The 13,195-nt window shown below is 43.0% G+C and overlaps 1 protein-coding gene across 1 annotated transcript in view; it reads left to right on the forward strand.

Annotated features, from left to right (window-relative positions):
• COL4A3 (collagen, type IV, alpha 3 (Goodpasture antigen)) overlaps positions 1 to 10,889 on the forward strand; it is a 180,838-nt gene extending 169,949 nt beyond the window's left edge. The window contains exons 51-55 of the mRNA XM_006890323.1: positions 4,400 to 4,612; positions 6,637 to 6,814; positions 6,945 to 7,059; positions 8,978 to 9,150; positions 10,805 to 10,889. Coding sequence (XP_006890385.1) covers positions 4,400 to 4,612; positions 6,637 to 6,814; positions 6,945 to 7,059; positions 8,978 to 9,150; positions 10,805 to 10,889 — 764 coding nt within the window. The remainder of the gene's footprint in view (positions 1 to 4,399; positions 4,613 to 6,636; positions 6,815 to 6,944; positions 7,060 to 8,977; positions 9,151 to 10,804) is intronic.
• The last annotated feature ends 2,306 nt before the right edge of the window (positions 10,890 to 13,195 follow it).

Genomic DNA, 13,195 nt, shown 5'->3' on the forward strand with positions numbered 1-13,195 from the left:
ATCAGAGAGTTGGACAATGACTAGGGAAGATAGAAGGAGAATTGACGCCTTTGAGCTGTGGTGCTGGAGAAGAGTACTGAATGTACCATGGGCTGCCAAGAAAACAAATAGATTCATCCTAGAGAGGGTTAAACCAGGCTGCTCCTTGGAGGCAAGGATTCTGGGGCTTCGTCTGACATTCTTTGGACATGTTATAAGGAGAGACAGGTCTTTTGAGAGGGACATCATGCTGGGTAGAGTGGGGGGGGAGACCCTCTATGAGGTGGATTGATTCAGTGACTGGGGTAATCAGGATGGGTGTGTCAGAGGCAATGAGAATGGCACAGGATAGAGCACGGTTTAGGGCTGTTGTACATAGAGTCACTATGAGTCGCAAACGACTCGGCAGTACATAACAACAACAACATATATTTCATACATGTACATTGTATTCCACACAGTCTCTCATTCACATTACACTTCGTTCACTTATAGTGTGAGGTTCCACCCTTACAATCATTCTGCCAACAACCACTTTCATGAAAACAAGTAAGCCAGCTTCTTCATGTCTTATGCCCAATCTTCCTCTTTTAGATAGCAAACTTATGATTTGTCCATTCCTATCAAACCAGTACTCTGAGGGAACAAGTATGTTCCTTTTGCTGTTCTGTTTGGAAGCTTTGAGCATCTGTATCCACAAGGAAAGTCTAGTCCAAAGCAAGCCATGAAGTTTCAGTGATCTACCCTAGCTCACAACGTAGATATCTTTTCTTCATCTGGTTGGGTCCTGGTCAGCTAATCCCCAGCCATCAATAGCTTGGTTCAAATGAGCATCAGCCGGAAGCTCAGGAGTCCACACTTCGCCCCACATTCCAGACATGTTGGTATCTTCATTCAGTCTTAGCCCCTGCATGGGACTAAGAGAAATACAAAAGCCAGAGGTCCTCTCAACTCGCTGTTCCTAAAGCCAATCACCTTTCCCTGCTCTATCATACATCTGTACATGCTAGGTGGGCAGAGCTGAAGGGACACATCCAAACGCAACCTGTTTCTCCCCTATTGTATGTCTCCCATTTCCACTGCAGTGATTGCTATGAGTGAGTATGCTCTAAACTCAAGTCTTAGAAATGAGCTTTGATGGAAACCAACTTTATGCTGCCTCAGAAGTCAAATGACTTGTTCCAGCTATAAAAAATATACTCTTTTCCTTTTCATTTTTTCTTTTTCCTTCTCTCCTTTTCTACTTGCTCTTCTTTTGAAAGTGAATTTCTTCTAATATGAGTCCACAAGTCCATTCAAGTGCAAATATCCTCAGAATACTGTATGGAACTCAATATTTCCCCTTGACAAAGCCTCAATGCCCACTACCAGTTGACGATAGATTTTCTCAGTGCAACATGGTTTTTTATTTCTGCTGCTACAAGTGTTCATTGTGGATCACAGTAAAATTAAATAATTGATAAATTCAATCTTTTGCTTTATCATTATTTTGAAATATGATTCTTATCAAGGACTTTAATCTTTGTTCTTATTCAGTAGTTCCTAGGGTCTTCTTCACTTGCAAGATTGTCACATCTGAATAATGCAGGTTGTTGATTAGTCTTTTTCTAATCCTGATGCCACCTTCTTCTTCTTCATGTAGTCCAGATTCTCAAATTATTTGCTAAACATAGATATTGAATAGGTAGAAATTATACAACCTGATGCACACATTTCTTGTGTCCCTTTTCTCTGTTTAAGCAACTGCTTTTTTATGTGTCAAAAATATGCAAATCTTTCATAAAATAAGAGCAATAAGGTATTCATTAGAGGCAAAGATGATAAAGCTTAGTCTCACATGTTTTTGGCATGTCGTGAAGAATGACCAATCCTTGGGAAAAGACACTTTATCAGGAAATATAGAGGCTCAGCCCTAGAGAAGCAGGTATCCACGAGACAAATTGCCACAGTGACTACAACAATAGGCTCTAGCATGATGATGATCATGACGATGGTACAGGATAGGGCAAGTTTCAGATTTATTGTTCATAGAGTTGCTATGATTTGTAGTTCACTTGACAACATATAAAAACAACATCTGTGTATAAATATATACCTACATATTCTTACTGATATGTGAAAATACCTACATCCATATTTGTGTAAATATATTCCTATTTTTAAATTATAATTTAAAGGTAAAATTATATTAAAATATTACTATAGTAAAAGTTTCAGTCTTTTCTATTCCAAACAATTTTTTTTCTCATTTTCTACATAAATAGGTTCAAAAAGACTTGGTTTAACTTAATATGTGGTGGGAAAGCTCTCAGCTATTTATGTACCCTCAAAAGCTCAAACTCACTGCCATTGAGTCAGAACTGACTCATAACTGATTTTGAGTATCCTGTGATGGCAACATCCTACTGAGTAAGCCACAAAGCCCCTAGAGTACAATTTAGTTAGCAATAGGAAGTCCTAATACAAAAGACTTGTTAAGACCTTGGGGAAGCAGCTTTCATTATAAAACACTATTTTTGACATTCACGACACGGTGTAGAATCCAGTCCAATTTAATTAATATAATTTAATGACATATTGTTAATGAGAATGTCATAAAAATGCAACAACTGGCTTTTAATACAAGTGGTCTGTGAGTGAATTTTTATTTTATAATTGTAATGAAAACATGACATAAAATACTTGTGTTTCCTAATTAACTGAATTTAAAAAAAATGCTACTAGTAACTTCTTTAGCCTCAGCCTTTATTTAAGTAAAAAAACAGCAAGCTAGAGATGCTTAAATAATATGTTAAAGCTTTTTCAATAGTAAAGATATCATTCCATTTATTCTATGTCTGCATTATGTAGATTACATAGCCTTGATGACTTGCTAGCACTTGCTTAGATAATCAAAGACAATAACCTCCAATATGGAATACATCTCAGAATGAAAAGGAAAAATATTCTGACTATCATGAATCAATATACAATACTTTAAAAGTTAAAGAAAAGATTAATGTTGCCAGTTATTTCATTTTACTTGGATCTAACAGCAGTCAAAAAACTTCAAAGACATGTTGCATTGAGAAAATGTGCTCTCAAGGACCTCCCCAAAGTGTTAAAGATCAAGAATATCCATTTAGGCAAAGGACACACCGACAAAGGAGATTAATCAGAACTGACTTTGACAAGCACTGTGGCAACTGGACAATTAAAACAGACATTCAGATGGCGGGGAAGAAGAACAAACTGGGGAGGAGGGTGGAGAGAATGGTGCGGCAATGAAGGAGTGAAAGCCCAGAATCCCTGAATGTTCATTGAAACTAATAAAATTTAATAATAATTAAAAAAAAAGAAAGGGTTGAATGTGCTTTAGCTTATTTATTATTCTTCTTGTTGTTTTGAGCTGTTGAGTCGGGACCAACCCAGAGCTGACATTCCAGCAGGTTTTCAGATGCAGTAAATAGCATGGGCGGAGGCTGTTCATCCTTCTCCCACAGAGCAGCTATTGTGGATTTGAACCACATGCCTTTGGGACTGCAGAGCAGCTTCTTACTCTTAGGCCACCAGAGCTCCTACTGCAGAGGAAAAAAGTCTTTAAGAACCAGTTAGTTCATTTACATGTAGAGTTAAGTTGAAGAAACTGTTACTACAACACAAATTACCTTTTCTGGTTTTATAGTCCTTTCTATTTGGTCAAAATCTTTCTTGAAATTTGCACCTTTGAGAGGATTTGATTTTCATGATGGTTTATTGCATTTATCAAAACTCTGCGGAATTTTTTTTATTATCTACTATGAGAGAATTTAGGAGCCCTGGTTCTATAGAGGATTAAACTTTGTGCTGCCAACTGAAGAATCATCTGTTCAAATCCACCAGCTGCTCTACAAGGGACAAATTAGGCAATCTCCTTCTCCGAAGATTCAGAGTCTGGGGAGTCCACACAGGCAGCTTTGCTCTGCTCCTGAAAGTAGGGTTCCTTTAGGTTGGAATAAAGTTGACAGGAATGGAGTGAGGGATGCACTCTCAGATCTAATCAAAAGGTTGGCAGCTCAAGTCCACTGGAGGTGCCTGCAAAGAAAGGATTTTGGCAGCTGTCGATTGCTCATCTTTCTCCAAAGAAGCTGCTGGTGGATTTGAACTGTCGAAGAGGTCCTGCCTTTGGGTTAGCACCACCACTCCTTACGGCTACCCCTCCAGAGCTCATGATAAGATCAACACAAATGTCTGTAGTAGCCCTCGTGTGATAAACAAGTCAACAGTTAATAATAGTCTTTGATCATTTTCTAAATTCCTCTGTTATAAGATCTCCTTTCAGTCAATGAGACTGACTAGGTGCACACAAATGTTTGGATTAGTACCTCTGACAGAAACATGGACACTGTGTGACATGTGAGGCTCCTTGCTGCAACACTGATGATCTGCTTTTATTCTAAAGGGCCACCTGGGTCAGCTGGACTGCCAGGTTTAAAGGGGCGACAAGGAGACATGGGACCACCTGCAACCAGGACAGTCCCGAGGGGCTTTATCTTCACTCGACACAGCCAGACCACGGCCCCTCCTTCATGCCCGGCAGGGACACAGACGCTCTACAGCGGCTTTTCTCTCCTTTTTGTACAAGGAAATGAACGCGCCCACGGACAAGACCTTGGTAAAGTCCTCGTTTTCATTTCATTTTGTTCTCGGCACACATCGTTCTTTGGAGCCCACGCTGTGCTTCCCTCTGAAGTTAAGCGTAAATGGCCTTGAGGAGCCACTAGCACTTTTTAAAGCAAAAATTAAAACAGCACAGAATGTCCAAGGTTCCCTGGTGGCACAGTGCTTAGAGTGTTCCACCGCTAACCAGAAAGGGGATAGTTTGAACGCATCAGCCTCTCACAGGTGAAAGGTACAGCAGTCAATTCCGTAAAGATTCTTGAAATCATTGCTGTTGGGTAGGAACCAGTTCACAACCAACACTCCAGTGGGTTTACAAAGGCAGTGAATAGCATGGGAGGAGATTACTCGTCTGTGTCCCAGGAACCACGGGTGGATTCTCATTCCCGGGGGGCGGAGGCTCTGGATTAGCACAGCTCCGTACTCACTGTGTCTCCAGAGGTCCCTCTGTAAAGACGACAGCCTTGGAAGCCCTATGGGACTGTTCTATCTTGTCGTCATGAAGTGCCATCGAGTCAGCGCAGATCCACAGGTGCCCTGCATATGACAGAATGGAATTCTGCCCAGCGCTGTGCCGTCCTCATCAGCTCGGCTCCACTCAAGCCCCTTAAGGGCACTGAGCCAGTCTGTCTGCTTGAAGGTCTTCCTCTCCTTCTCTGACCTGCTTTTCCAAGCATAGTGTTCCCAGGAACTGGCCCCTCTGAACACTGACCTCTCCTCAGAGGAGCATTCTGTTTGCACTTCATCCCAGAGGGATTTGTTTTCATGATCTTCCTGCTTCTATTCAGTTTTCTTTGCCAACACCACACACAGTTCTAAGGCATCACTTCTTCTCTGGTCTTCCTTAGTCACTGTCCATCTTTCCCCTGTATGTGACTTGGTCAGGTACACCTCAGTCTTCAAAGTGACAGTCTTGCTCTTTAGCATTTTAAAGCAGTCACTGTAAGTCGTAATCCACTTGATGGCAGTGGGTCAAGCCTAATGCCAGAATTTCATTCTGGAATGTAAAAATATAAACAAGGCTGTTGGTGACTGCTAGTCCGACATGTCCTGGTCAACACAACTTTCAACTAAACCATCTGTCTCCCTTGTTAATCTTAAAAACAACATCATTTTGACCAATATAAAATAAAATCACATACCAAAAAAAACCCCCTCAGTTGCAAATAAACATAAAACTCTATGCTCACTGCTATATGGACAGATGAATAATTGGGAATGTTGTTACTGTCAGCTGTTGCATCCATTCTGATACATAGTGATCCTATGTTTGAAGCTAAGATACTACCTCCTAGCCAAGCTACACAGACCTGTTGCCCTCAAGTCAATTCCAAGTCCTAGTGACTCTACAAGACGGAACAGAACTGCCCTCCCCATCACCACCACAGGGTTTCCCAAGCTGCAGATGCTTAAGGAAGCACACCACCCTTTCATTCTTCAAGGGAGCAGACGGAGGGTTCGAACTGCTGACTTTTTAGTCAACAGACTAACACACTAAATCACAGTGCCACTGCGGCTCCCTGAGCTGATTCCCAATTCTAGAGTGATTAGAAAGGCCCACAAACTTCTTAATGGTGGCAGAAGGGAGATTAGTTTGCCAAGTTTCTTCTTGGAGGGAAGGATTTTGAAGCTCCATCTCACATACTTTGGGCATGTAGCCAGAAGGGCTGGTCCTTGGGGGTGGACATCATACTCGGAAAGGTGGAGGGATAGTACAGGAGATGAAGACCCTGGATGAGATGAACTGATACAGTAACTGGGGCATTGGAGGTAGGTGTGTTGGAGTCAGTAAGATTGGCTCAGGACAGGGCAGGCTTCAGAGCTATTGTACTTAGGGTTGCTCTAAGTTTCAGGTGACTTGATGGCATAGAACAACAACAACATTTCCATAATCATAAAATTTTTCCATAGCACATTTTAGAAATGATTGGTTTTGAACTGTCTTAGCCAGTGTCTAGTAATGACACTCAAAAATCACCTGAGTTACTAACAGTGATTCCCAACCTGACGCTTCACCAGGAACCCTTGGCAGCTGCCTGCAGCGCTTTACCACAATGCCCTTCTTATTCTGTAACGTCAATAATGTGTGCAATTTTGCATCTCGCAATGATTACTCGTACTGGCTGTCCACACCGGCCCTGATGCCAATGGACATGGCTCCGGTTACTGGAAGGGCCCTGGAGCCTTACATCAGCAGGTAAAAGGCCAGTCCCTTGCTTGGTGTTGGGAGGAGGTGGGTGATCTGGCGTGTGATAGGTGGTAAGGCAGCACACCAAGGTGCAGAGAGGGACAATGTCACCTTGTTCTTGGATTCATGTCCCATACAGGTGTACTGTCTGTGAAGGCCCTACGATCGCCATAGCCATTCACAGCCAAACCACTGCCGTTCCCCCGTGTCCCCAGGGCTGGATGTCTCTCTGGAGAGGATTTTCTTTCGTAATGGTAAGGTGGAAAGAACGGCAGGTGATTCGTGGGGCCTTATACTGGGCGGGGTCAAATGCAGGGCCTGGGACTGTCACCACCTACAATAGTATATTCAACAGGCTGTGGACAGTTCCTTGAAAAGCTGCAAATCATACTGTCTTTGTGGTCTTATTGTTTCTTTTTGATAAATAGAGCATTTTTTTAAAAAAACCTGACATCTTAGAATGAGATTTCCCACAAATTGTAAATAAGGACAGTTAGGCGAAATGCACTGAACGTCAAACTCTGCTAGCCACTGAGGAAATTCCAACCCACAGTGATCCTACAGGACAGTCAAGTGCCCAAGGCTGTACATCTTAACAGAAGCAGCCTGCCTCAGTGGTTAAGCATTTCCTAGTCAATCTAAAAGCTGATGTCTAGAATTTACCCGGTTGCTCCACAGAAGACCCAGTGTGCCTTTAGTGATTTCTCAAAATGAACCTTAAGTTACCACGTGTAAGTTAAAAGATGGGGTGCTGGTAGCTAGGACTCAGGTCTAATGGCCACGAGCATGCTGTGGCCCCCACATAGACGGGTGGCGGAAGCCCCAGATGTGAGCCTGTGCGTTTGTCACGTGCAATTATGTAGGTGTCCCGATCACACGTACCCCTTCGGTTGTCCCACTGCAGTGTGGTGGTCATGAATTGCAAGTGCCACCAAGCATCATCTGATGGTGATTTTCTGCCTTCTAATTGAAAGTTGTTGGTGTGTAGCATCAAGTCGGAACTGGCCCATAGCCGACCCTCCAGCAGGTTTTCAAAGGCAATGAATTAACTGGCAAGGAGCAGAGGGTCCATCTTTCTCCCGTAGAGCAAGTGGCATATTCAAACTGCGTGCCTTCAGGATTGCAGCGCAGCTTCTTGCCACTAGACCACCAGAGCACTGACCATCGCTGAATGGATTCCTTGAGGATCATGCTGAAGGTTCCCCTCGTTCCAGAATGATCATCTTTCTTATTGTCCTATTTCAAGTTTAAAGAAGGGTCTCTATTGAAAACGAGCGTATGTGGCCTGATGATAAGGAATTGTGCTGTCAGCCCAAAGGCACGTGGTTCAAACCTGCCAGCTGCTCCTTTGGAGAAAGATGGGCAGTCTCCTCCCGTGTCATTAACTGCTTCTAAAAACCTACTGGACAGTCAGCTCTAAGTCGGTCCCAACTCGATGATACACAGCAACCTCCCTGCTCTATAGAAAAAGGACGCTCAGGTCAGAGTACCAGCGGAGTTGTGCTGAGGCATCTTCTCTGGTGGTTCAAATCCACCAGCAGCTCTGAGGGAGAGAGTTGCACAGGCCCGTCGCCAGTGATTCCCTGCCTGGAAACCACTACAGGTGCAGCGAGGAGTCAGTCCTGGCTCATTGGCAATGAGTGAGAGACTGGAAAACAAATACAGCATGAAAACCCTTCAAGGCAGGTCTTCTCTCTCCTACAGAGTCACTAGACGTTGGAGTCGACTGTATAACAACACACAACACACCTCATTACTCAGTGTGCTTATTAGAATGTTAGCAAACCTGTTGGCATCGAGTCGAAGTATGTTTCAGAGTAGAACCACTCCGTAAGGTTTTCTTGGCTGTTATCTCATGGAAGCAGATCACCAGGCCTTTCTTCTGCAGTGCCACTGGGTGTGTGTGAACCACCAACCTACAAGTTGGTAGCTGAGAGCAAGACATCTGCGCCACCAAGGAACAGAAGCCTTAGCAAGTCTGAGTAAAAAGAGCCTAAGAAATAGTCTCATTAGGAACAGGATTTGCCACATACATAATGTTTAGTTTATACTTTCTGGTTTTGTTATGTGTGGAGTTTTGGGTTTGTTTGCTTGTTTGTTTTGATTTTTCTTGTTCTGAACGTTTGAACATCCGTAGACAGAGCTTTGACTCCTCTCTCTTTGTCACAATAGTTCACAAGCGCAGGCTCAGAGGGCGCTGGGCAAGCCTTGGCTTCTCCCGGCTCCTGCCTGGAAGAATTCCGAGCAAGTCCCTTTCTAGAATGTCATGGAAGAGGAACGTGCAACTACTATTCAAATTCTTACAGTTTCTGGCTGGCTGCTTTAAACCCCAAAAGAATGTTCAGGTAACTTCAAAGTCACGCTGAATCCGGCATTTCAACCGCAGCACTACTCAGAGGTTTCCTGGGCCAGTTCTGCTTTCCCTGTGCTGACGGACGACCTTCGCAGAGATGCACAGAGGCAGGGCCTCCAGCTGTGGGCTTGAGCATGGCAGAGGTCATGATGGTGCCACAGGAGAGGGCAAAGTTCCCATCTGCTCCTGTAGCTGCTATAAGTCACAGTTGAGTTGATGGCATCTAATACCAACAGTGTGTAGTGTCCTCACATTTAAATCCCTGCATGCCATCCCTGCGTGCCTGTGGAATCCTGTTTAATTTAGCTCTCCCAGCTTACAAGCATTGTGGCATCAACAAAGCATCATGATATTTTATCACTGTCCTCTGCTGTTGTTAGGTGCCTTCAGTTCTGTTCTCAGTGACTGCTACCCTGTATAAAACACAACAAAACCATCTGAATGACGTTCTAGTAAATGCTAAATACATTCTTTATGTCATCATTAAATATATTTCACATTTACAAGAGTCTAAGAGTAAGTTATAGACTAAAACCACAGAATCACCTGCTTATCTTGATTGGACAGAAGGACTTGTGGTATATTATATACGTTACTGAAACGGTGGTTATAGTTTTTATGACAAAAAGCTCTGCAAGCTTGCTCTTCTTGCTGTTAGATGCTGCTGAGGCAGCTACAATTCCTAGAGCCCAAGAGGATGAAGCCCTGCCCGACCTTGTACCACCCTGACAAGCTCTGCCGTGCTGTGCATCGTTGGTGCAGTCACTGAATTGATCCATCTCGTGGAGGGTCTTTCTTTCCTTCACTCTCTACTTTTCAAAGCCTGGTATCTTTTTCCAGAGACTGGCCCTCCCTAATAACATATCATTCCGGCGCAGTCTGGCTGCATTTCTTCCAAGAGAGAATTCTTTGGGTTTTTGGCAATCCATGACATAGTCAATACTTATCATCAACACCATAATATAAAGGCATTAAATATTCTTCATTCTTCTTTATTCATTGTCTAACTTTTACCTGCACATAAGACGATTGAAAATACCATGGCTTGAGTCAGGCACACCTTGGCCTTTCTACTGACACCCTTGCTCTTTAGCACTTAAAAGTGGTCCTTGAATGATGTATACTGCATTGAAACAGATGAGGGAGAGAACTGTTTAAAAGGGATATGGGATTGGGTATTATTGTCATGAAAGAAGTCCAGAATGAAGGCTGCACAGTGTAGTAGAGTTGGGGGGAGGGATTGCATAACAATGAGAGAGTTTTATTTTTCAAGGAGAAGAGTGAATTGGGGTAGTGGAGGTGGGCAGGGAGAAAAGTGCAACAATGAATGACTGGGAACCCCAAGTCTCTGTAAATTTTCATTAAAATTAATTAAAAAAAAATAAAGAATGGTCCTTGACAGCAGATTTCACCAATACATCTTCTGCTGCTTCCGTGAGAGTTGATTATGGTTCCAAGTACAATGAGATAGTTGACAAGTTCAATCTTTTCTTACTTTAGCATTATGTTGCTACAGTGGGCTGTTTCTGATATGTATTTCATTCTTGTGATAAATTTTAGGTTAGAAGTTGCCACAGCCATTAATACAAGTCAGCCTGCATTCTCTCTTTTAGCCATAAAATAATGTGACTCTTTGTTTACTACAGAAAACCTATCCCATCAACTGTGAAAGCCGGGGAGTTAGAAAACATAATAAGTCGTTGCCAGGTGTGCATGAAGAGAAACCCGTGAAAGACATCACGGAGATCCGAGCTGCTCTTTTCCATCCTGACTAAGCAAGTCATGGCACAGAGCACGTTTCCCTGAAGAATCCTCTAGTCACGCCATCTTGCTGTATGGTTGCTTCGTACAAGGTTCCGTTTCTCCCCAGACAAAGCCATTCTTCGAGCTTCCTTCTGGGATCTTGACCTCTGGAATTAGTGCTGTTTCCAAGTTCCCTGTGCTGAGGCAGCAGATTTCCTGCAAAGCAACCCCACCGCCTTCTATTCCACTGAAATGTATATCCAGAGCCCTATGTACACGCTGACTGTCGAACATGTGGATGTTCAGGGGACGAGCTGTCTGGTCTACGAGCTCCTCAATGGGTGTCCTCTTCGGTTCCAGTGTGTAGGACTCAGGGAGGCTAACTCAGTCTTGGATCGCTCACGCCTTCCCTGAAACTTCAGACCCTCGGAAGGAAGGAGGTGTGGGCACGGGGGTCAGTCCTGGAGCATCGCGAGGAGGCCTGGACTTTCCAACCTGTCAAGTCCCTTCAGACCCAGCAGAACACAAGGCTGGCCTGAGGCTCCTGATGTTCTCCAGCTCTTTCACAGGCCCCCCCGCCCCGAGAAGAAAACCAAAAGAGATTTCCTACATGGCACCATCACAGCTTTGGAAATCCTATATGCTGTTGTTTTGAAAGGGTTTTGCTGGGGTTCTTTGTTTGTTTATTGAACTCTTTCTGCTGCAGATAATGTAGCCTCTTTGAAAGAAAGCGGCTAAACTTTTTACACTTATTAATTGCAATAGAATATCCAAACAGACATGAGACATGGACACTGAAATAAGTTCATTTTCACCTCTCTCTGACCAGCACACCCACACAAATGACAATAATGCTACTCTGGAAGGGTGCAATCTGGCCTTCGCTCCCTACATAGGCTGGTGTGTGCCTGATGTCATTGAATAGTAAGTAACGCGCCAAAGAACTGAAGACAGTGGTTGATGTGTCAGGGTCTGAATATTTTCTCTTGACTCTAAATCATCCAGGTGCCCTGCTTATTTATGGATTTGTTTCCTTATCACTTCTTTGCATTTTCCTTTGTAAAACCTATCTTCTTTAATGTTATATATGCTTACAAACTATCTTGAAAGTGCACTGTATAAAAACGTTAGTATAGAAAGTGTGTAACTTGATGGCTGCATGTCTTTGAACATGCTTTTCAATGTGTCGTACATTCCCAAAGTTACTTGCAGTTAAATTAATTCCATTTAACTTGTGTTTTATTCAGTACCAATCCATGTCCCAGGTGCTATGCTAAAGTTTAGGGATAATGAGGAAAAAGAGAGACTTGTTTCTGATCTTCTAAGCCCAGAAAAGGTGCTGACAGGGTTTTTTCTCTAAATAGTCTCACATACATAAGTTGTTCCCCTTCTTTTTTTCCTTTCTGTTATCAACATCCATTATTTTATCATTGTAATTCAGGAGGGCTGAGTAAAGTTTTAAAAATAATATCCATGCCCAGGAATGGCCCAGGAATTCTAGCTTCCCTTAGGCATCGAAGTGGCCAAAGTCTGGACAGTGTTAAGAAAACAAACGTCTAGAAAATACTGAAAACCCTGTATACTTGATGATAGAGTGTTTTGAAGAGTCTCATTGACCGAGCATCAAGAGGCAAAGCTCTGAAGCCTTTTGATCCACCCAGATGCAGTTTATGGTGCTGATATTTAAATCCAGGTCCTGACAAGTGAAAATAAGACCCCTCAGGACAGGACAGACTGGCTTAATAAGGACTTCAGGGGATATACTCTCAAGGGTGAGCCAAACTGCTCTCTAGGAAAACACCCAGGAAATCCGCTAAAAGGAGATACGAGGTCCAGCTGGCTATCACAGTTCCATCCTGGACCCTGAGAAAAGTCCAGAATCACAGAAGGCTGTACAAACTAGACTAAAAACCTTTGACCGGTGCTAATGCCAGGTGACTGGCCTTACTTGCTTGAGTCACCATCGTCTCTTGCTTTCTGATCAGTGTTGAACTTCTTAGGAAGACAAGCAGTACTTACACTTCCAATTCCATGAAGCCATGTTAGCAACGACTCAGCTGTCCTTCGGAGACTGAGAATTTCAATACAGCTCCTCTCTATTACTCTCCACATCCCAATGCTATTTAAAAAGTTCAATAACTTGTTCCCTCAAATATGAAGCTTCAACTCTGGAATTTCACAGTGTGCTAAAATGACAGATTTCTCAGAGGTCTCCCCGCCCCAAGATAAACATTATTAAGTAATTTATTTATAAAAGTATTAAAATATACCCAGTCCTCACTTATCCACTTACC

The sequence above is a fragment of the Elephantulus edwardii genome, unplaced genomic scaffold, assembly GCF_000299155.1.
Source record: "Elephantulus edwardii isolate Elephantulus edwardi_28Jun2011 unplaced genomic scaffold, EleEdw1.0 scaffold00087, whole genome shotgun sequence".
NCBI classification, from domain to species: domain Eukaryota; kingdom Metazoa; phylum Chordata; class Mammalia; order Macroscelidea; family Macroscelididae; genus Elephantulus; species Elephantulus edwardii.